The 26,337-nt window shown below is 32.8% G+C and overlaps 1 protein-coding gene across 3 annotated transcripts in view; it reads left to right on the forward strand.

Moving 5' to 3' along the window:
• Positions 1-26,337, forward strand: part of LOC137931482 (angiotensin-converting enzyme-like) — a 73,762-nt gene that overhangs the window by 43,553 nt on the left and 3,872 nt on the right. The window contains exons 1-10 of one of the 3 annotated variants that reach the window (XM_068774874.1): positions 1,292-1,439; positions 15,515-15,736; positions 16,808-17,063; positions 17,894-18,037; positions 18,737-18,928; positions 20,238-20,505; positions 20,911-21,035; positions 21,436-21,563; positions 23,883-24,097; positions 25,242-25,382. In XM_068774874.1, coding sequence (XP_068630975.1) covers positions 15,518-15,736; positions 16,808-17,063; positions 17,894-18,037; positions 18,737-18,928; positions 20,238-20,505; positions 20,911-21,035; positions 21,436-21,563; positions 23,883-24,097; positions 25,242-25,382 — 1,688 coding nt within the window. In that variant the 5' untranslated portion in view covers positions 1,292-1,439; positions 15,515-15,517. Of the gene's footprint in view, positions 1-1,291; positions 1,440-15,514; positions 15,737-16,807; positions 17,064-17,893; positions 18,038-18,736; positions 18,929-20,237; positions 20,506-20,753; positions 20,879-20,910; positions 21,036-21,435; positions 21,564-23,882; positions 24,098-25,241; positions 25,383-26,337 lie in introns of those variants that run through there. The other 2 variants (XM_068774873.1, XM_068774872.1) reach the window with 2 other exon arrangements.

The raw sequence follows: 26,337 nt of genomic DNA on the forward strand, positions 1-26,337 counted from the left end.
GTTGTCATGCGCGCACACATGGAAGCGGGACGCAGATGTAAGAATTTACGATATGGCGTAGACAGCTAACAATTTATAATTGTTACTTCTAATCGCTCCGTATAATTATGAGGAAAAGTGTATTTGATGCAATTAACAGCTTTAATGAATCGTCGTCTTAGTTTGAATCACAAACAACACACAGGCGTACAAGTGAATGTGATCTAGGTTTAATGTTTAATATTTTACATTATATGCATGATTAGTTATTGATATAAAACCTTTATAACATAGCCTATTTGTGAGCAAAATGCTTTAAACATTTTACACCTTTTTAAACGGTTTTATTTAGTTCGACCCGTACGGAATTTGTTTGTTTATTTATTTGGGTCAAAATTAGAAATTGAAATTAAAACACCTTCCCGTTGTCAGATTGATCTGAAATTTGGTACACACATTTAATTTTGATGACAATACAATATAATAAAAACAATAACATTATAAATATAAGATGGCCGTCGATAAAAAAATGGCGGATTACATATTTTTCCTTAACCCTTCAATATGGGTATCAAATGAAAGGGATACACTAGTAAAACACGATGATTATGTCAAAATTTAAAATTCAAGATGGACGCCGTTTCAATATGGCGGACTAGGTACATATTTTGCCACAACCACCACAATATGGGTATCAAAAAACCGTTTAACTTAAAAGTTTTTTAAATGTATTTATTTTAATCATTACGAAAAATGTTATCACTCTGAAATATGCTATGTTAATTTTTATTATTTTAATATGACAGGCCTGTAACTTCAAGCAGTACAGTCAGCATATACAGATAGTAAACAATAATAAAATTTAATATTTATTAACATATATTTTGAAACCGTTGTTTATGCATTATCAATACGTTGTTAGTTATTTCTGAAACCATTGAACTTTGGATAGGTTACCATACATTAGTTGGTAGCAAATGAGCAATGAATTGACCAGTTTTTACATTTGTAACCAAACGTACTGTCTGAAAGATTAGCTCATTTAATATTGTATTTGCGGTGGTTTATTATTGACTGATATGATAGTTGCGTATTTAAAATTATGGTGTATTAGATGATACGTAGTAATGAAATAATTTAGTAAGCAAATAAAAACGTAATGATGTAAAAAATTCTTGCAACGTTTTAATCGTCGGATTCTGAGAACAGTTGTTAAAGTTGCAAAAACTTTAAATAATTTGTCTCCAATTGCATCTTTCACGAATCTACGGGTAGAGTTGTGTGGACGCTGTATGTGTGCGTGTGTGTGTAGTGGCCTGCGCAAGCGTCGCTCAGTCCAGTCATCGGTCGGCCGAGACGGCGCCGGGCCGTACCAATTTCACATCGTACCATTGTTGTGTGTATACCGAATTCTATCGCGAAGTTCATATATTCCTTCCGACTTATTTTACGTCGAATCCGTATGTATTTTTTTTTTACATAACTCGAAGTTAATAAATATTTTTTCTTATCAATTATTAAACACGCCGATGATGCGAATTATATGATAATTGGTATAATTGTGTTCCGGAACCCTATTCTTTATTTATTTAGTATATTGATGTTAGTGTTAAGGCATACGTAACTGTTAAAATAACAATTCTCGGAAAGTTATTTTCACGCGACGAATTTACACAACTTTCGAAGTTTTTTTTAATACATTCCTTTAAATGTGCTTTATTTACAGCTTTCATCGTTTTTTATGTGATAATTATTTATATGAATTAATACTTTAGCAATGTTTATACGTAATTTGTTTCACAATATATATATCATTGTTATAATATATCATAAATACAGTTCTATTAATGTCATCAACAATAGCTATTTCATATTCTACAGATGAATTACAAAGTATCTAATTATGTGTAATTACTTGGTATTTTTTTAATTGCTGATAATTGTTGTTTTAATAAATCTTTCGACCTCTAATCACACCGTTGACATATTTTGTCAATACTAACTATGATTTTTTTTATATTATGTCTTTTGTTACGTATTTTAAACACAAATATATAAATTAATTTTGTGAATATGTTGTTTGTTTAGCAGTGATTTTTTTAAATTAATTAATTAAAAAATATTTTATTTATATTTTGGGTTGATTATTTTTTTTAACTTTAAGAATATTACTAAATTAATAAAACTTTATAGTATTGGCGATTTATCATAATTTTTTTATACTCTTATGAACTTACTGTTCTTCTGTGACGGGAGTGTTTTTTTAAATATGCATTATATTTCTTCGTAAAATTGTATCATATAACAATGTCGTATTTATTTTTCCATTTTCGTCAACTAAGTTCATTATTGGAATTCACGTTCTATTCTTTAGTTCATCTTTTGTCTGCTAACATAAAAAGTGTATCTATTAGTTTTTTTAAGTTATTTCGTCATTAAAGTCTTTAATTTTAACTGCATTTTTTTGTTAACTTTACGGATACAAAGCAATTAAGCGAATTCGTTTTCAGTAAATTGAATACAAGTAAAAAGCAACAAATGATCATATTAACTCGCATTGCTTGATTTGTGTCATTGGAAGTATTGTCTGAAGATTTTTAACTGTATCACCACTTAAGTTATTTAACGAACGGAAGAATTTATCTTAAGGTTCATTTAAAATGTAGTTGAATGGACAAGTTTGATGTTTTTTTTTAATAATGATGCTTAATATTTTCGACAAAGAGGTTTATAGCGTGGTTGTTATTTTTTAATGTTCTTACTGTGGGGTTAGAAATCTCTGTACAAGGCTTAACCCACCAAGTGTGTCCTGGGTGATTGATTAATATTACATATCTAACGCAGTTTAAGGGTTTTCCAGTTTCCGTCATTGAGATACACAAAGTTTAAGTCCTAAAATGTTTGTCTCTTTAGACAAAACTTTGTTTCATATAGGCCAAAAAAATTATTTCTAAATTAGAAATAGCATTATATCATTATCATACAGATAGCATATAAATTAGCAATGTCTATTTTTAAATTTGTTGCTTTGAATATATATATATATTCGAGTCGACTTTTGGCATTTTTTAAAAAATATTGTTTAAAACTCATATAGCATGCAAATTATAAACATTGTAAAATCATCACTTTTGTTTTTTCACACAACCTAGTCAAAAATTTGAGGTCAATCAAAAATCAAAAGACACGTCAACATATGATTAAATGTAGGTTGTATTAGCATTGTAAGAAAAATATAAATATTGTAAAATCAACCCTTTTTTTTCATACACATTAGTCAAAAATTTGACGACAGTCAAAACCAAATAGTTACATTAATATATAATCAAAAGAAGATTATATTAGCATTACAAGAAAAATACAAATATTGTAAAATCAACACATTTTTTCAGAGACATAAGTTAAAAATTTGATGATAATCAAAAACAAACGAAAAAGAAATTATAATTGCATTATCATTAACTATTTAAATGCGAATTAGAAAACTAATTAGTGTAATGATTGTTTATTATGAAATTCAAACAATAAATTTAATAACAAGCCAAGATTGCTGATATTATAATAAAAGAGTTTGTAGTCTTTTTGTTAATGGTTCTCTAAATAATAATATTGTTTTTTGCTGAATGCAATTAGCACTGCCAATATGAAAAAAACACGCAATGTCTGACATACATTTCTGAAAATATTTTAATGCAAAATAAACATATTTCGCAATAATTCTTATAATTTAATTAACAGTTATTTGTGAAAAGTAACAAAAGTTCCGTTAAAACTCAGTTCCGTTTGCTTTAATCGAATCATTCGTCGTATATACGTACACGTGTTTTATCTAGATGTTTTAGAAATATGTCGCGTTCAATTCCATCTATTTTCCGCCATCTTGACATAATAAACTCGATACGGATGTATTCTTGTCTGTTTGATTATTCTCAAGTCTGCACGTGTTATGTCGGGATTAGCGTTTATTGACAAGAATGTTATTTTTAAAATTTTCTGATTAATTTTTATTAGTAATATTCTTCTCCTTGTGTCATATATACTACTGCGGATTGTTACCATTTTTGGTAAGTTTATTGCGTACTATGTTACACCATCTGTGCCGGTCTTCGGCTGTTTATATTACTTCGACTGCTATGGTATCAAGCGTGGGATGAACTTGATCGGATCAACACTTGGGACTACGGACTCCTCATTGGCAAATTTTCCAATGATCAAAAAGATATTTTCAAGTTGTCACAGCTTTTCCTGGCCGTGTTGAATAATAATTTATAATTATTAATATATTTTTTATTATTAAAGGTCTCTACGAAGCGGACTAAGAGTACTTACTTCATTCCGGTAATGAGACTTACAAAAATAATCAAAATAGTTCCCCGAAACATATAACATATAAAGCCGGAGTTTATAAGACGCGTAAATATATAAACAATTCTAAATTCCTTATACGCTATTGTAAATATAATCGCATTGGGCACAACACCCGTAAAGTTATTTATATAAATGTATATATGTGTGTACATATTTATATATGTGTAGATCAATCCCTGTTCCCTTAAACATGTTATAACTTGATAAAGACGTAACATTAGAGAATTCTGGTTGGAACAATCTAGAAAATTCGAGAAACTAGTTAAATTTCAAAAATTATAATTGCTTATTTAAATAATTAATTTATATATGCAGACCGACGATGTTTATGTCGCGGGATGTTGCGGTATGTCTTTGGATGTTGGCAAGACACATTGTAGCGATCTTTGGGAGAGATATATGTTTTACAATGGGTGTATATCGGTTGACAAGAATATGCAGACTATTTACCATTTTAAAGAAAGAAAAGCCATTAAATACAGCCTAATAAAATGCTTGCATAAAAATGTACAAATCATTATCATTCGTATCGTATAATTCACAAATGAAATTTCTCTCTTATCAGTATTAAAGGGTATGGCAAGCGTAATAAAAGATCATTAGACATAGTACCTGGTGTACAACAAACACTTGATTTATGATATTAAATAGTATTGTTTTATTGATTTAAAAAATGTACCAATTATTTTATTAAATCTATAATTCATGTATGAGGTAATGATAATTACCATCGCCATTTTGGCCCACTGCTGGACATAGATTTCCCTTATAGATTTGCAATAGGACCGGAAGACTTGGAAGCGATATACATCCAGCTTCTTCCGAAGACTTTAATAAGGTCTTATTTAAGAAAAGGACCAATATTAAGCCACTTCCGCACATGCAGTGGTAGTCGTGCAATGAAATGACAGTCTCTGTGTTTGGCACTAATCGGTGTAACATAACTCCTGAAGATGCCCCGTGGAGGGGTGAAACACGTGTTGAGTTATTTGGTGGTGGCGGTTGTGTGATTCGCATTGTTTGCCGCATACGCATTTATCACCGGGCTGGCGGGCGGTGCGTTTCATTGCACGACTACCACTGCATGTGCGGAAGTGGCTAAATATTGGTCCTTTTCTTACTTAGGATGGACTTCCGCGAGGAAACGCCTGATTCCATTAAATATTTAATAAGGTCTTATCTATCACTTGTCTTTGCCGCCATCTATGCTATTTTCATGTCATTTGTCTACGCATTGTCGACCTAGGTTCAGCCTATAGACACCCACTGCAAGGGATAGGCTTCTTTCCAAGTTATCTATGGGGGAATGTCTCCCATAGATATTTTTAGTAACCATAATCACCGTGCTATGTAGGCGGGTTGGTGACCCCAAGAGTCGAATTATGATACGCAAAGAACGCTGCTGCCCATCCCCTGAAAACTTGTTTATGAGCTGTGGCAATTCTATATAATAAATGCACAAATGTGATTTATATAAGATTACTAGCTGATCCTGTAAACTTTGTTTTGCAAAAAAATTTAAAGGGTTGATTGTAGAGGAGTGAAAATTTAGGGTTGTATGTATTTTTAATGCCACATTATAAAAAAATAAAAACAAAAAATTTCGTCCAAAATAAAAAAAAAATTTTTAAAGGTGAACAACCCTTATCACTTAGGGGTATGGAAAATAGATAGTAGCCGATTCTCAGACCTACTGAATACGCATATAAAGTTTGGTAAAAATCGATCAAGCCGTTTCGGAGGAGTACGGTAACTAACATTGTGACATGGAAATTTTATATATTAGATATCCGGGAGATACGATTTAACGTCACACAACGTCAACGCATGTCGTGTAACACACGTCTACGCATGTATAATTAATATATCACTATATCATTAATAATATTACTCTAAAAATACTGCATTAATTTTGATAGAAGAACTCAACGTTAAATACATAAGATGATTTAGAACAGGGTTGAGCAACATGTGGCCCGTTAAACATGTTTATGCGGTCCTTCGAACATTTCGAAGATTGAATTTATTTTATGGACTTTCTCGCATCAATATATGGTTATAAAATTAATAATAATGAAATGGTGGTACACGGTAAACCGAAACAATTAATAAATAATAACCACTGATCAAAACTGATTGAAACGGATTAGAAAGCTGCATATATATTTTATATACACTTGTAGAAAAAAAAACGATGCCAAATTTCTATTTAAAATTTTATAGTATTCATTTTTCTGTTTTTGTCTTGTTTATTTTATATTTTGCATTGAAATTGGTATATTTTCTTTTTAAATAAAAAAAAAATAAAGTTTCACATGTTCGGCCCGCCAAAAAAATTTAAATTGGTCCGTTGATTAGAAAGGTTGATTACACCTGGATTAGAAAACTTATACAGTTATAAAGATAATGTACAAAAAAACACGCAGCGAATATATTATGAAAAATCTGTAAGTGCATACTCAATCGAATATTATTTTTCTATTAATATTGTTATTTATTTATTTATTGTTTTAATGAAAAGCCTATGACTGTTTATTCTTACTAGAGTCTATAACGTAATTAGGCTATATACAAAAAAAACAATCTCTTAAAAGCTAATTCTAGTGAATACAGATAAAAAAATAGAAGAACGCAAATCATTAATAAAAAGAATTTGATTAAAAAAAACACAAAAATTAAGACGATTGCTTTTGATAATTTCATCAAAATCTGAATTATTTTTGTGACAATCGTTCCAAAATCTATTTATATACTCATAAAATATCTCTACATGATTCCAAACATATATATAAATAATTGTACATAACATAGCGTTATTCTCAGCAAACCTAAAATTAATTTGCGGTTATATTATATTATATTATATTATATTATATTTCATAATAATAAATATCAAGAATCTCGACTAGGAAAACCTATTTAGTTAATGTAATACATTACTGTGACCATAACAGAAGATAATCATTTTATATTGTCTCAGGAAGGTCCCGAAACAATTTATTTTTATTATGGTCACCCTATTGTATGTTGTTTTGTTTATTCGTTGCCTATTCAATTGTGTTTTACGACTTTTCGAACGCCTCACGTTAAAATATTTGAGATAATAGGTCGTCAGTTATATCTGTCGTCGTTTTTATCGCTTCTCGTGTATTAGTGTTTTGTTAAATTCAAGCTGACTGTACTTTATCAATGTCAGATTAGAATATATAACATGTTTTTTATCTGTGTGTACTAGACTCTTCGGTAAAACTCGCAGATTTAATACGATCATAATATACCCTTTAGTATTTATTGCCTGAGGAGGAGCAGCTGTATATTCTGCGTACCATAATACCACACTGCGAATATTAACACCTGCCAAGTGTGGCGATTATGATTCGTATCCCCCACAGATGTCTTTGGGGGAGACCTATGCCCAGCAGTGGGCGTCACAAAAAAAATACACAGATTTATTAAAACTAAAAAAGTACATTGGGCGGTTTTATAACTCAAGGAACTTTCTTACACACAACCTTGATATGGATACCAGAAGAACGAAGAAGTGGTAGACTTGCACATAGACACAAATAAAACACGTTGTAGCATTCTCGTATAACGCGTTAATACGACCCTGTATAACGCGCAAAAGATTCACATTTAATTATATCGTCAACAGCAGGCTAAATCGTATATATTTAATATTATAAGGATACTATTGGTGCAATGTACAGTGGTATGCGGAATTTATTATGAACGATATAAATCACTGTAAATTTCACAGTACTTATGTAGTTATAGAGGGAAATCCCCGCGATAAAGGTGGGGGAATACTTGTAATTTACACATTAGTAGGCAGGTGAAAGGTACCGTTTTTAATAGGTTTACAATTGTAAATATATACAAAAATTCCGCATTATTTGATTGTCTATTAGTTTCAGAATTTCTTATCTAAACAATAATTTTAAATTATTATTACTAATTTATATTCTAGGTTATTAATTTTTGGTTATTTGATTCCTATAATGAAAATTTTAATCGTAGGTTGAATGAAAATTGAAGCTTTAGCGTAGCATGAGTATTATAGTTAAGTTATACATATTTATATATATATATATATGTATATATATGTATATATACATATATATAATGTATATATATATATATATATATATATATATATATATTTATATATATTTATATATATATTGTTTGTCGAGCGGCAGCCGAAAATCGTGTTTCGATTGCTTTCTATTTTTACATATTTTACGAGTACTTGTACATGTACACCTTTGTTATATATTTTTTTGAATTTAAAGTTATCAAAAAGGTTTTAATTCCAAACCGTATAAACTGTGTGGCTACATCAGCCCGTCCCGGAGATCGCATGGTCGTAAATATCACGAGCGAATAGAACTAATCAAGTAATCAGGATAAAATTGCGTACAAACATTTTGTCTACATGTAAACGCATCCTCAACTTGTTTTCACTTTAATATTTAATGTTTGACAAAAATAATACAAAATTTTACAATAATTATATTAATTACTTGAGAAACAAGGTGAAGCTATATCATATAGATTAGCAAAGATGTGATTTTGGAATGCAAAATCTACATTAATATAGCCAAGGTGGAAGCTGGGTGCATGCGGCTTTCTACATGTCGTGCTGGAAATCTATGGAATAGGTCTACGTCCAGCAGAGGAAATATAGTTGAAATGGTGAAGATGATGATGATATGAAAGTGATAGAATGTGAATACTCTGCTAGTCATTTTAAGTTACAAAAATATGTCTAGTGTATTCAATTTAAATATAAAATTACATACTCAATGACAGAAGTTGAAAATTTCTAATGATTTCATAGAATCAATTGGTTACAGGACTCTTATATTTAGCAAGTGTGGTGACAAGTTGAGTTTCGACCAAGCTTTGCCTGTTGAAATTCTTGTTGCATTACTCACTAACATTCTAATATACAACTTGGTTTATGATGCGTAGAATGTCGTTCTTAATGACTCTGATTTTGAATATTAAACCTGTTTTAATGTGAATTGTAGATAAAAATTTTCCTGACGTTTTTTAATTTTAGTATATAAATTTGTTGTGTAATTTTTGAGCTGCTTTTAGCCAAGCGGTGAGAACTGATACTTTGGATTGTAGATCGCGGATTCGATTTCCGGAATACAATCATATTAATCATACTTAGTACATTAGGATTATCTTAGGATTGCCACTGCTCACAAACAAGTCCAGAGAATGGGAAGCAGGGTCCCTGCGTACCATAATATCACACTGCGATCGCCAACTCGCCTGCTAAACGTGGCGATTATGGTATATTGCTTTGTAGATATCTTCGGAGAAGGCCTATGCCTTGTAGTGAGCATCTATAGGCTGAAACGTGACGAAATTTTGATAAAATTTAAATAAAAACTTTTCAGTAAGATCTTGAGTCTTAATTAAAGTCCTGGCAACTTTAATACTCAATATCGTAGACGTAAAAAAAAACAGATCGATCTGGTATGGAAATAGAAGTTAAGGGTAGTCGACGTGTTCATACAAACATACATATATTAACTTTATATCAGTTATTAAGTCAGTATCATTACATTAACACGTGCATAATTTTTGTTTATTAATAGCGATAAATTGTTAAATGCCAAAGCTATTATAGAAGGTATTTAACATATAGGAATGCCATACGATATAAAAACTATCATTGCGATGGTACAGTTTAGTATAAAAAACTTTTATAGACGATACGAAAACCCGCTTCGATCGCAAACGGCCGTCAGGACATCGACACTCTAGATAATATAAATTCCAATGAGTCTACAACGTTCATTATATTTGTAATATTACGTTACACCGCATCACGTTGACTAATATCTATTTATTTATTACAAGCTTCATAAGAGAATTACATTATAACTTTACATATGTGTAATATGTATTTTTAATTCATAACTTTATTTAATTATTTTTAAGACAATTACGATGCTATAATTATGATAAAAGAAATACAACAAGATAATTACAATGTAACAAAATTGGTACACTTTCGTAAAGAACAAAATTTTGAACAATAGTAGAATTGTAGGCTTAAAAATCTAAATTATACACAAATTTTCGTGTGAAAATCTAATCAAATATTCATATAATATCCATTGAAAGTTTTTTTTATAGATTTGCAAAAATATAATCAATCTAAAACTGTAATGGAATGCGACAGGTAAATAGCTTCTGGAAGCACAATCTGCAAGTGTAGATAGTTAACAATAATTATTTTTAATATGACGTAATTTAAAAAAAAATATTAGCCTTTTTAAAAAATGTTTTTCTTACTATATCAACATTACGTTACTTACTATTTCTGAAACCATTGACTTTTATACTATATATAGCAGGCTTTTTAAACAGGAAAAAATATAAATAAAAGTTATCAGTTTTATAGATATGAATTTGACAGTACGAATTGACAGCGAGAAATTTTAGTTTTTTTTTTTTTTTTTAATTAAATTCCGATATAATTGTTGTGTCATTTCTTTTAAATACAACATCTTATTGTAGGTTATTGTCCTTACGAAGCTAGGAGCAAACCGGTACATGTCTGCTTTCGTGTACATTTTTTTTTATTAGCACATTGCTCTTTCGGTGTCGATGGCATTTTAGTACATGTAAGTGTATTCCGTTGGTTGTATAAGATCAGGTTTTTATTATCCATGGTAGTGTAAAATGTTTTTCAACGAGCCCGTTATAAGTTACGCCTAGTGTATTAAGTTACTTTTTAAATTATGCAAGTTAAGGCTTTGACCCGGAACACGTTGCGTGCGTTTTTCGTTTTGTTAATTTATGACAAAGCTATCTTTTTAAGCTTCGCCAGACAGAATCCGTTTAAGAATAAATATATACATAGAAACAGTTCTCGCATTGTTTTTAAAAAGCGTCATGTAAGTAACTCTAACATCATTTGCATTTTGGTTTTGAAAAAGCACTGACATTAAAAGACAGTTTTGAGTTTTTTTTTATATTCAACTAACATTCCAACTTCTTGAAAGATCTAATAAGTGTTATTTCGTTTTTTTATTCGTTCTCCCCTACCATATTTATACAATTAATAATTTTTAATTGAATATTATTATTGTAACAGTTTTTAAATTTTTTAACGGTATTTTTAAATTTAGCTAATTTGTTAGTGTCCGTATTCTATGTGTTTAAAGCCTGTAAAATCGAAAAGGGAAATGGAGAATTCTATAAAACCAGGAGAGTTCTACCAAAGCAGTGATCATTAAACCAAAGCTTCACAGCTCACTGACTGTACATTTTATTTACTCTACTTTTATGTACACGTTTAACAAAACGTTTGCTTATATTACAATTATAATCAGTGTAGGCATGCTCAAGAGCGTATAAATGCCATTTATATAAATAAATATCTATACTAAAGCTATGCTTTAAAACTAACTTTTAACTATGTAATATGTTTATTAGATAAAAATCCGACATTTCCGCAACATCCGAGTTTTTCCCTTTCAGAGAACTCAATAGATTCGCAGAATAATGGAAGTATTGTTTATACAGATCAGACGTCGTCAACACGGCACCCGCGGCGCCACTGCGCCTTCCAATAAATCTTAGCTTGCCCTTAAACTGTTAATAATTTAGATGAGAAATTTAAAACGTCATATATGACCAAATGAAAAAATTGTACATGATATGGCAACCCAAATGTCACATTAAAATTATTTGATATTTAAAATATGTCATTGCTATTGCCATCATCTTTACTATACTTACAAAAATTCTTCTGTATTTATTTAAAATTAATAATAATTTTGCTTTGTAATTAAATTTATTTATTATAAAATGTTTTATAAATATGATATATTTACATATTTGTTAGGTAAAAAAATAATTGACGACCGCCATGAATTTTTAATTTAGTATTTAACTCTTTACATTAAAAATGTTGAGGACCCCTGCTATAGAGAACCGACATAGTACCAGATGGGTTTCGTCAAAGTCGTTTCAACTCGATGCGCATCGACGCGCGCGCATGGATCGTTAACATCTTAGATGTCCGTGTTTATACAAAAGCCTACTCTATATTAAGCTTACTTATCTATATTATAAGTTTATGCTGACAACAACGTACACGGCTCTGGTTTTATATTCCACAATAATAGGTGTCTCATAACTAAGTTTATATTTCTTTAGCTCGCCACGTAAATACAAAATATTCGAAAATCTTAAATGATTTATCGATTGGTAGCCTGATTTATGGGAATTTAAAACCTATATACAATTTATGATGAATATGCTGGTGCGTGCAGTGAAGTCTCTCTGTTATGAAATGTGGATTTGTCGACTGTATTGTTGTGAAGATTCTGCAATATTCATGCCGTTACGCAAGAGTAGTAAAGGGTTTCTGAGGATTATGTTTCGTATTCGTTACACACTAGCATTACTGAATATTTAGAAACGTTATCCGTGAAATCGTTGAGGAATATTCTTTAGAATTTCTTTCTTTCTTTAACAAAATAAGTTATATTGAAGTATAAGTACATAAAATTATTAAACAATCGACATAAATATTAGAGAGACCGGAAAGTAAAGTCGTTTCTGTCGACATATTTACAGAAAAAAATGATTGATTTTTACCGCTCCGACATTTAAAATTTGTATACTAGATGATAAAAGCTTGTTGATAACGAAGGTGAATATATTGTTGATAAGAAATAAAAACTTGTTAAAGATATATACGTGTGAATTTAACTTAAGAAAGCGCCATTACTTTCCGGCTCCTCTGATATATATGAAAAAAGATTTTGGACAAAAATATAAATTAGGTTCATACGAAAACAGCCATGTATGAACGTTTAAGGGTTTATTAATGCAATATATAAATTTTGCAGAATTGAATCAGTGTCAGTTTGATCTTGTAAATGTTTCAGTTTTTGATGATTTGTACAAGGCGGTATTTTTTTATAGAATTGCGTCTGACATTAATACTCCGACAACTTCGCGAAATCCACTGTGATTATACATACATGAAAAGCACTTTAAAATATAAACTTTCTTTTGAGACACCATTACGTCTCGTTGACATGAAAAATGTGCCACATATAAGACAATTGGTTAAATGTGTAAAAAACTTAAAGGGGTTCATCTTAAAGGTTTTTTTTAAGTTTTTGCACTTATATCCTATCATCCTGTACATGATTATACTTTTTGTGTACAGTATTTTTTAAATTATATTTGATTTTTTTTACGCTCTTTATGCTTTAATTAACAAAAGAAAATGTAATAAAATTTTCATGATCTCAAAACGTTTTTGACTTGTTACTAGCATAACTTATTTAAAAAAATACACATTTTGTATCACACGTCTAAATTGACAATATTTTGGCAGTTACTTCAAAGATTTTACTAATTATTTACAAATGTAAACAATTAAAATGTTTTAGTTAAATATTTTTAAAACATTAATTATAATAAGAAAAATAAATTAAATTATCGAATAAATTGTAAGTTATTTTCTATTTTCACTGCGCAGCTGACGTTGGTGTTATGTAGTTACTGAAAAGTTTTTTTGTTTATGACTTGTTGTTAATGATTATGTATTAGGGGGACCGGAAAGTAATGTCGCTTTCTTAAGTTAAATTCACGCGACTACATTTTTAACAAGATTTTATTTCTAATCAACAATATATTAACCTTCGTTATCAACAACCTTTTGCCATCAAGTATACAAATTTACAATGCCGGGGCAGTAAAAATCAATCGGTTTTTCTGTAAAATATGTCGTCATAAATGACATTACTTTCACAGCTTCATCGGGTGTGACACAAAGCGTTGTAGGCTTTTAAATCTCTTTGTAACTAAGCTCGAAGGTTCCGTGTCTTGGCTAGGGTCATTACATTATTTATTTTACCTGATTGGGAGGCTGCCAGCCTCTTACGTCATTTAGGCGGAGGCTCTTGTAGGTAGTAAAGGGCATAAAGGCAGAGAGGAGACCTCGGCTTTAGCTGTCACTTGACATAGAATCGGTATGCTAAAACGTGACGTGTTCAACATTCCAATTCTAGTATCAGAGAAGGTTGAATATCAACTCGATCCGTGGCTATTATCGATTCAACTATATTTGTGTATTTTTGTATGATGATCACTGTTTGAGTTACTTGTATTTATTATTTTAAGACTAGGTTGATCTTTGCGTGCGCCTACTCGTCTGATAAAAGCCTTATATTTCCTAGAGTCGATTGCGACAAAATAAAATAATCAAGCGACTTACAACAGTGAGAGATATCTCTCGGTGTTACATTTTTCATCTTATATTATTAATTCGTTCGGACATATTTATATATTCTTCCGAACTGGTAAAAAAACTGTCAACAGAAAAGCAATATCTACCTCCGCAACCTGATCACACAGACACTGAAAATTTTCAAAGTCACATTTGTGTAGATACGCTTACAATACCCAAAATTCAAAATTCAGAACCGAAAACTAAGACCCAAGTTCTGTAGGCAAGCGTTAATAATGCTGTGCTTGTGTTTAAAAACTATGACGTCACTATATATTGTGACGACATATTTATTCAACGCAAATAACTGTTCATTCAAAATATCAGTACAATTTTAAATGTTAAGTGCAAATAAATAACATTGTTATTTAAATCATAAGTTCCTTTACTTCTATCTTAAGGCATGCGTGCTCGAAGACTTGCTCAGGAGATTGATGATTCAGACCATCATCGATATCTTTTATCCATTTGTGAAGCCGTTAAATTTTTAAGTCTTGATGACGCTCCATGGAGAGACCAGTCATAAGGTCAAGGAAGACACATTCCTATAAAGGGCTCCCGTGAATGACCTTCGCTTAACCCGTGGTTGTTTAATTGCTTTTATCGGATTTTCAATTTTTAAACATTATTATTTGGGGATATAAATAAGTGGAAGTGAGGATAATGGAAGACGAACGAAAGTAACTGACTTAGCCCGTCGGATGCTAGGGCCTTAGCAGGGCTAACACAGCATAGGATGTCCATCCATGAGGTGGACAGTCGAATTTGTTAAAAAGGTCGCTTCCTATCAGTTTTATTGGAAATATTTGGGGAAATCTATGTCCAGAAGTGAATGTGGTTGATATGATAATATTGATGATTAGTATATGATAAATTTATCTACAGACGATGTTGAAAATCGGCGGAGGCGCCTTGCTGGTGGCAGCAATCGTGGCGGTGTTCGTGGTCGCCACGCAGGGCCGCGACCCGGACCTCGAGGCTCTTGAGCACGAGGGTCGGGAATACATCATGGAGTATGACCGCCTGTCAGGCCTCAGGAAAAACAAGGCCAGTATCGCGGAGTGGGCGTACACATCTAACATTACCAAGCACAACGAAGAAGCCAGGGTAAGTGAAAATTAAAGGTACTTTTGTTTCTAAAAATCTGTCTTGGGTCATGAACGACCAATTGATCGGGGCGTACACCTGATGTTTGAATTTGGGGTACATACAAACAAATAAGACATAATGTCGTTGGACAGACGACTTTAAAATCGTTGAAAGACACTGTTTATAGGCCACTATAAACCTATTGGAAATACCTGAAAGAGTCTTGTGTCCAGCTATGGATGTCTTACTGCTGAAATTATGATTAACACTGTATTTTGTCTAAATATTGAATGTTGCGGATATCACAGAGTATATGTTTAAATTCCCATTATATCGACATATTTACGTTCTCTCTCATCGTCCACGCTTCTGCGTCTCATCCTGGTTTGCAATGGACGGATCATATGAGTGCTCTCACTATAATTTGGGCATGCGAAGAGAGAGTAGAGAGAGTTGTAAACGAAAGAGAGTCAGTTCAGAATGGTACTGCGTTAAAGAGAATTTTATTTGAGTTTTTATAATAACACATTTTTAGTTTTTTTTTTAAATCTTTTTAGTTAATTTGATTTGAATTTAATATCTATTAATAATAAAATACAGGTCCGGTGTCTAGAAATAAAAATTCTAAAGGAGCACCGCAGAGAAAAAAATTATGGTCTGACATTATGATGGTAATTAAATATATCGTTTCTGGAAGGTACCTACTATTAAGTTAAGAATATCTTCTGAAATATTTTCGTAATAAGCAAGGATGATTTTATTTGGAGAGATATAAATCATCGTTCTATATATATTTTGTTTCGCAACCCATTGATTATATCGTTCAAACGATACGTAATTACAGCGTCTATACCGGAACTTACAATTTATGATTTTGAATCGGTCGTTATTTGTCGAATGGTTCTGTCTCGAACACGTCATGATTGATCTTATCCATCGTTCAAACATATCTTTGCAGAAACGACATCACTTGATTTAGGTTTTGCCTTTGAAAGCCACAAATTTTTAAGTGAAACTTTGTGGTTTTTCATTTTCAGTTAGTTTCTTTATTATTAGTTCAACTGCATATTAAGACTCTTTTCACTTCAGATACAAGTACAGTTGGAGCTCTCGAAGCAGGAGAAACAAGGATGGGAGGAGACGAAGATGTACAAATGGCAAGACTTCCAGGACTTCACGTTGAGAAGAATGTTTAAAAAGTACAGTCAGCTTGGCGTGTCCGCTTTGCCCGACGACAAGTACAAGCGGCTCATGCTGTCAGTGTCGGGCATGGAGTCAAACTATGCGACATCGAAGATCTGTTCATACAAGAATCCAACGAAATGCGATTTGGCTTTGGAACCAGGTTTGAAATAATTGTGAAACTAAATATATTTTTAAACATAGCAATTGTTAGATTCAAATTAGTAGCTGTGGGATAAGTACTGCTATAATTATAGCAAGCGATTTGGGTTGCGATTCAGGTGAAGGAAAACCTCATGATTATTTTTTGGGTTTGGATCTACACTGTTGTCTTATTCGTAATTACAAATGTAGTTTGAAGATAAAGCACGCGGAAGGCGTTCAGCTAAAACTTCATTTAATTAACTTAACTTTGATGCTCTCTTGGAAAATTCCCTTCCAGAAATTCCATTACTGATTGAAAAGCGAGGAAGCCAAAAGTATGTACACAAAGATATGTGATACATGCATATTGTTACTACGCCAGATTATGAAAGTATATACTTAGATCTTATTAAGTTCGTCGGAGGACGTCGGAGGACGTCGGAGGACAGGAGTGGAAGGTCCACACGCAACGACTGAAACGACGATGATATATATTAAATATGATCGTACAGTGGTAACTTATATGTATTTTATTGTTGATATCCATATTCTAACACGAGGGTCAAATAGTTGGACCTTGTTCGTTATAAGCACACGTCGTTTTTTCTCAGCATTCCATCACAGATCGTGAGGAATAGATGTTGTTTAATCAAATGTAACTATCACGCTGCTTTAGAACACTGAATTAATCTACTCTGTAACATGTATGAATTAAAACAGAATTTAATATTTTGACGGAGGATGTCGACCTATAAAGTGAACAGACGAATTTGTAAATTCGTCATGCTGGATGCCTATGTCCAGCTTTGGACGTATAGTGGTTGTTAAGGTGATGATAATATTTTTCAGATATCACGGAGTTGTTCGCTAAGAGCCAAGACCCCGAGGAGTTGAAGCATTTGTGGGTGGAATGGCACAAGGCGGCCGGCGCCAGAGCGCGCGCCAACTTCACGCAGTACGTTCAACTTGACAACGAAGCGGCTCAACTTAATGGTAATTTTTTTTTACTTAATTTATACTTACAGGTATATGTTGCTCTTTTATGTCGAATAAATGTAACTTTATTTAATTTTTATATTTTAGATTTGTGAAATTCATTGCGAGATTTATTAAACTGAATGTATTTACGATTTGTATTGCAATACGAATTGTGTTCAATGCATACATATATTTTTTAAGTAAAACAGTACGCACAGTATATTCTTTACTTTCTAACATTTATTCAATTATTTTAAATGCTTTATATGTGGAGTATTAGTATATTAATGTATTAATTGCTGTGCCGGACTATAGGTAGACCAAAGTACTAAACGTGCGGTAGAGCGGTTCCGGATGGTCTAACTTATTTTTGGAATTGAGAAAATACGTTCAGATTACTTAAATGTGAATTGATTTTACATGCATTTTTAAATGGAATAAATAATTTTTATATCTAAACACGTATGATTTTCCATTTTAAAACATAATTTTAATCTAGATTGGTAAATATTAATGTTAGAGAAATTAAGGAAAATTTGTTTCAATGGTCAGATATATGTATATATATATATATATATATATATATATATATTTATATATCTAACGTTGTACATAGTAGATGCTCTATTCATCCATCCAAATCTGTCCGCTGTTCGATGTCACTTTTGTTTCTGGATGGACATTACGCTACATACAGTTTATATAAATTTCTAGATTTTAAGAATGTAGCCGAATGGTGGCAATCGGAGTACGAGGTGGCGGACTTCGAGCAGCAGTTGGCGAAACTCTGGGAGGACGTGAAGCCACTTTATCAGCAGCTACACGCCTACGTCAGGAAACGGCTGCGTGACAAGTACGGAGATCAGATCGTCTCAGCGAGAGGACCCATTCCTGCTCATCTCCTGGGTAAGTACAACTTTAGCTGGAGTTCCATACTGTGCATCAAAACAAAGTGAAACACAGCTAAATCTATGTATATATATATATATATATAAATAAATATATTTATATATATATATATATATATATATATAAATATATTTATATATATATATATATATATATATATATATATATATATATATATATATATATATATATATATATATATATATATATAACTTTGTAAATGTTAAAAATCAGAGTATTAATTTATTTTGCGCCATACTATTCATTTAAGATAATCGGTAGCATTGGTAGCTCAGCGGTAGAGGACTGAGATTTGAGATTGTAGGTCGCGCGTTCAATTCCAGAGATAAAATATTATAGAATTCACACTTAGTGCTTTATTTATATAGTATTCCCACTGCTCACGAACAAGTTTTCAGGGGATAAGCAGTAGCATCCTTTGCGTGCCTATACTGCCATCGCTAACCCGCTTGCCAAACATGGCGATTATGGTATATCCCTCGTAGATATCTTTGGGAGAAGGCTTTGCTATGGCTTCAGGTAAAACATATATGTATTGTGCATTAATTATATAGCATTGCCACTGCTCACAAACAAGTTTCCTGAAAATCTGCAGCAGCGTCCTCTGCGTATCATACTACTCTGCGATCGCCAACTCAACCAGACTAGCATGGTTAATATGGTATGTTTCCCCAAAAATATCTCTGGGGAAGGCCTGTGCCTAGCAGTAGGCGTATATGGGCTGAAATGACGATCTAAGATAATTATTAAATCTTTAATGAAATCAGGCGTTACCTTGCGGAAGTCAATCCTAAGTAAGAAAAGGACCAATATTTAGCCACTTCCGTGCAGTGGTAGTCATGCAACAAAGTGCACCGCCTGCCAGGTCGCTGATAAATACGAATGCGGTAAACAATGCGAATTACACAACTGCCACCGTTAATTCACTCAACATGTGTTTCACCCCTCCACGGGGCATCTTCAGGAGTTACGTTACACCGATTATTGCCACTCTTAGTCAACTCTTAGTCACTCTGTGTTTTTCTTAATTATTAAATCATATTATTTACTTAGGGTAATTACCTATAACGTACATAAGTGATTACAATTATAACAATGCCAGAAAAGCCTGGTTTGATAGAAAATAGAATCAAATTGAGCTCTCTTATAATGGTATGATACAACTAAAGGATTCTAAATGCGCTCTTTCTTGAGAAGTGCGACACCAAACTCAGTTGTATATTTTAGACAGCTTACTCAATGTTATTAATGATATTAATGTGTAATTGTGATGAAATACTTTCAGGAAATATGTGGGCGCAAACATGGAACAACATAGAGTCCTTCACACGCCCATATCCGGACAAGAAAGAGGTGGACATCACTCAGGCAATGCGAGATCAAAACTACACCGCACTCAAGATGTTCCAGATGTCCGATGAGTTCTTCAGATCGTTAAACTTGACGGCAATGCCGGAGAAGTTCTGGAAGAATTCAATCATAGAGAAACCGACTGATAGGGAGATAGTGTGTCACGCTTCGGCTTGGGACTTTTATGACGGTGAAGATTTTAGGTAAGAAATACAAAAATTAAAAAAAAAGAAAACATTCTATTTTCAAACTAATAATAATCAATGAAATCTTAATTGGTCACATTTAATCTAGGTTATACGAATAAATGAAAAAGCGTTGCAATCGTTGGAAGATGCTTGAAGTATGTGGGCGATTTTAGTTGATCACATGTTAATGCGGTGGTGGGTTAATTATCTTGAAAATGTACAAATCAAAATTGTTTTACTTACATGTCTGGCTTAATTTGAAGGATCAAACAGTGCACCACCGTAGATTATGAGTATTTCCAAACAACGCATCATGAAATGGGTCATATACAGTACTTTCTGCAGTACAGGAATCAACCGGTCGTTTTCCGTGACGGAGCTAATCCAGGTAATTTATCGTTATTTTTTTCTTTAACCCAGGATCAAAATGTGTACTGTGGTGAATAAAGAGCATCTGAGGGTAGTCCATCACGAGATGGGCCACATACAATATTACTTGCAGTATAAGCATCTGCCGAATATATTCCGTTCCGGTGCCAACCCAGGTGATTTCCGTGGATTTTGTTAAGGGCTGAATTTCTTTAACACTTCCGGACATTTCGACTAACTTGACTGATTTTGAAAATTGAAATCTGGTGTTTAAATTATTATAATCCTTACCGTGTCTTTATTTATTCAGCCTATTCTGTTGAGTTTACCTAATCATTTTATTGCTTAAAGTTTTAAAGAAAATTAGCGACGTGTTGTTCCGTTACTCTATGGGATCTTTTCACCTTTAATTTCTCCATTATCAATCTTTATATTCCATATTTAACCTTTTGTATCATCACATTTATTTTGTTCGATCACCTCGTTATGTTATGTGTGACATTCTGTTTTGTATCCCTTCGTTCTATGATTTCATTGGTCTTTGCAATAACTTGGAATATTGTTCACCGTATCCAGGTTTTCATGAAGCAGTAGGTGATACGATAGCACTGTCCGTGTCGTCGCCGAAGCACCTTCGTCGCGTCGGACTCGTCAACGGCGACGCGGAGGATGAACAAACTGAGATCAATCAACTATACAAAATGGTACTTATTCTCTTTATATCAAAGTCGGTAATAGCATCGAACGAGCTGTGATTAAAGCATTCGGGGCTAAAACACGTAAAGATACTTCAAGTTGAGGTTATCTCCCTGAGGATTTACTCTGAGTATCTCCATGGAACATCCGTCTGAGTGATCTAAGTGTTAAGTATCCTCAAAAACTGGTGGTAGAAATGATGTAAAGGCACAAGTTGAGTTTCCAAGGGACCACTGAACTTAGTCACTAGAATGACGCTCTGCTTAGTTAAAAAAATGTGAAATATTTAACCTCTTTAGGCACTCAAAATTTATGAATATCTAAGTAGTAGAAACACAATAAAGCTGGTATATCTATATATATATAAATAAACATATACATACATACATATATAACTTCGAGTCAGAGATCAATAGTCCATCCGAATCTAACTTAGATTGGCAGCGTTTAGGAAGCTCGCCTTTGTTGCACACACTGCGGTGTTTTGGAAGAGAAACCGCTTCTTCTCAAAAATGCCGCAATGAAGACGAAGGTCTTTGACTAAAACGTGTTGCCGATGATCACATTCGTATCCGAGACTTGGTCACATAAAACAGGCCTCATAAGAAAGCTCCAGTTTAACCACTAATGGAGAGAGCTATGCTTGAAGTTTGCTGCGAGATCAAATCAGAAATGAGAAGATCTGCATTAGAACCAAGATCACCGACGTAGCTCGAACAATTGCATTGTTTGAAGTAGCAGTGGGCATGTTACTTGTGCAACCAATGGCCGTTGGAGCCGAAAGGTTCTCTAGTGGCGGTCACAAGCCAGTAGACGCGACGTGGGTAAGCCCTCCAGTAGGTGGACTAATGAAGTAGCTTAGTAGTAATCGCTGGATACGAGCAGCGCAGGACCAGCTATCGTGACGATCTTTGGAAAGATAGGCCTGTGCATTGCAGAGAAAGTAGAAGAAATGAAACGATTAAATGGTAACAAAATTGTGAAGCAATTTGTATAAGAGGTGTTTAAATTCATAAATAAATAGCTCTAACCGCTTCCAACCGGTACAATTGCAAATCTATGAAAGTCCAGCGATCGTTTGCAGTTACAATACGTCTTACATGATTATGATGGTAATGATATATCTCTATTTATTTAGTTCACTGATCATAAAATTATCAAAGAATATCTTTCGCCTCATAGATATCTTACAGGCAGGTCTTAAATGACTCTAAATGAGAATTTGCATCTAATTTAATTTGCAAATCTGTTACATTATTTCTGTTATTTATAATACTTGGTGTGAACTAGGTTAAAATTTACATTTAGCATATCATTGAAGTTTTAAATAAACATATCTGAATCTATTTATTGCATCAACTCTTGTATGTTTTGCTTGTAAATGATGAAGTAAATCGTTCAAATATACTCAAAGCAACTATATTATATTTACAAGATTTTTTTAATTATGTTAAGTTAAGAGATAACAAGATAGTCCCCCGCTAGGTGGACTATCTTGTAATCGTCAATTTTCTTGAACTCATCAATATGCAATAATTAAGGAGGAGGAGGAGGATATAATAAAGGAGGTATTAAATAAATAAATAAAAATAAGAGTACGGCTTATGAAATAAATAGATATATGAATATAACTGTGATATAGAAAGAAGACATATTCTAAAATTTGAATTTTAAATAAATGCTTTTAAAGAATAAAATGTAATGAGAATTGTAAAAGAAAATGTGAAGAAGGATATTCAAAATGTAATATTATAAAAAAAGAAGCGAAGGATGGAAAGCGATACAAGGAAAATTTTTAAGCAAAAGCAATAAGAATGAAATAAAAAGTGAAGGAAGGAAAAAGATACTATGAAAAATAAAGAAAACTGTTAAAAAAATTAGTGAAATCAAAACCCCTGACACGGAAAATTATAGAGGAACGAGATGTACCCAAATATGGGGGCCATAAAGGGGTCTTTGGAGGAAGCCTGTGCTTTGCAGTGAACATCATCAGTTGATGATGATTTGAATTTTTAAAAGTGTCAACACAGAGCTAATTTCTATTGCTAAATATAACAGTGTATATAATTATGACGTCAAAGATTTTCTTGGTTAAGAGTGACTTCCACTACTGGACATAGGGCTCAATAGATTTTCAATAGGAGTGTTTGAACTGTCTACATCTAACGTGTTCCGATGATATTAACATGGTTATTTGACCATTTCGTGGCCTGTTAACTGCCACTGCAACTTGCTAATCTGTTGGGTTGTGATTATGCCATTTTTCTACAACTACTATTATACATAAAAAAATTATAATATTTATGTAAAAATTGTTTACTTTCCAGGGCATAGACAAAATAGTGTTCCTACCGTTTGCTTATACACTGGATTTGTTCCGTTACGGCGTGTTCCGCGGTGAGACCCAGCCGGAGGACTACAATTGTCACTACTGGAGGCTCAGGGAGATGTTGCAAGGCGTCGAGCCACCTGTTAACAGGACAGAAGAAGACTTTGATGCTGCGGCCAAGTATCACGTATCTGCCGATGTCGAGTATGCAAGGTGAGACCTATTCCAATAGGAAGACTAAACTGAGGTTGCCTTCAGAAAGCGATTGTCGCATATAATAATAGTAACTGGTCAAGTATGTAACATGTCCAGATTTAAGTTAATTAAAAAAACACATGTACTTATACTTTTTATGTACGAACATACCATACTCAAAGATATATTAAGAGACTATCGTTGAGGACTCCAAGAATACTAAAAGTTAATTAATGATTATTCACCCATATTATTATTAAATTTCGATCGTTTATAGTTATCTCGCGTACGTCTTAGCAAATGCCAGAAGAGCTTGTGTAAAAATTTAGTTAAAACTATGAAAATTTGACGTATATCTGTCCGCCTAACTGGCGTGTCGGATTTCCCAGAAGAGAATTGTCTCTTAACAGTGTGAATTTTATTTATGACTTCCTTTTCTGGGGATCCCTCGTTTACTCCTAGACGTTGGATAGGTACTTTGTTTACAAGACTAAAAAGTTTTTTCAGTTTTGTTTTTTATCATATTTTCTTCCTTTGTGCTTCATATTTTCCTTTGTTCATCGTCTTCTGTTCTTCATAATATCTTTTATTTTTCTTTGCCTTTCGTTCTGACTTACTCATACATCCTTTTCCTGTATTCTTAAGATATGACAGAAATGGTTTTACTATCACATTACATAGCTATCACAGACTTAGTTACTGGTTTACTACTTGCGTCCATATCTGGTTTCAATTTTGCTCTTTTTTGTAAACAACTGTATTAATAACAAATTTTATCTGAGGTTTTATTTGAGGTCTCACCTGACCCTGCACGGGGCGATGTTCTTTGACGCTCACTAGGCAGGTGATATTTTCTCCTAGTTCTATCTCATAGACAGACCGAAGTCTTTCAAATACTGAACTGTGAGGACAAACATGTGGCCAGATTTTGAAGCAGACACTAAAATAACTTTAGTGCAGGAAAACGTATTGAAAGATGTTGCGAAAGGTTCATGGTGGTATAATCATAATATGTCTTATAAAAGTGTATAGCCCGTGGGTACAATTCTGCAGCCGCAATTTTGAAATTGGAACCTTTAAAATTGTACGTTATTACTGAATATGTGGTCCCAAAGGTAGTATATTCTTAAGGCTTATAAAAACAACGTATTCGCTATTTCAGGTACTACGTTTCCTTCATCGTCCAGTTTCAATTTCATCGAGCGCTCTGCCAGTTGGCCGGCGAGTACGTGCCGGAAGATCTCACCAAGAAGCTGGTCGACTGTGATATCTACCAGAGCGTTGCGGCAGGGAGTGCGCTTGCGTGAGTGCCTTTGATTATCATCATTATTTCAGCCACAGCATGCCTATTACTTGACATTTTCACCAACATATTTTGAAGAGCCACGCTTGAAAGCGGCCTGCATCCAACATTTTCCAAGGAGCTTAAAAAGGTAGCTTGTCTACATTGTGGTTGACTACTCTAGAACCTTAAGGCCTCTGCAGCTATCAGGTCTGCGTGTTATGAGGTCATCCCTCTGTCGCCTCAAGTTGACTTTAAAAAAAGCGGTTTACGAGGTATAAATGACTTGTCGAAAGTTCTGCATGAGATCTCAGAAACTTTCCAAAGTTCTGAGACACAGTAAGAGAACCAGTACTGTAATTGTTTGGTTTTAAGTTATCCAACGAATGACAGAGACTCAAGTGCTCTATACGTCAAGAGAAGAATGCCATAAATACAAACGCATCCAAGGCAACAAATTGCACGAGTTTTTTTGTGATCATCTTCACAAATATCCGAAACGTTTTCTCGTCCAAAATACTGCAATGTTTGAAGACGAATGTGTTTGAGTAATATGTTCCCGGTGACGACATACGGATCCAAAACGTGGTCACTTACGACGGGCCCTATAAGAAGGTTTAACCCTTAATTTGGTAATGTATGCCCCAACATACATCAACTTTAAAAAAATATTTTGTATTAGAAAATACATAAATAACGTAAAATTATATTTTTATCACCTTGCAACTTAAACAACTTTTAGTAGAAAATATAAAACAAGCATTTGGTATCACTAGTTTTGACATTAGTTGACGAAAATGGCGCACAGGCGGCCGTCAGCTTTTCTCTCCAATGTATTTATATAATTTTATTGATTATTAACCAGTTTGGGAAAAGTTTCACAACTGAATCCTATGCTTGATATCATAATTATATAATTTGTCTAATAAGTTTGCAGTTCTAACTTCTTACATTGGTGTTATTTTGGATATTAACA

The sequence above is a fragment of the Battus philenor genome, unplaced genomic scaffold (assembly GCF_028537555.1).
Source record: "Battus philenor isolate CCGP_79_NKW_IND1 unplaced genomic scaffold, ilBatPhil1.0.hap1 SCAF_8, whole genome shotgun sequence".
Lineage (NCBI taxonomy): Eukaryota > Metazoa > Arthropoda > Insecta > Lepidoptera > Papilionidae > Battus > Battus philenor.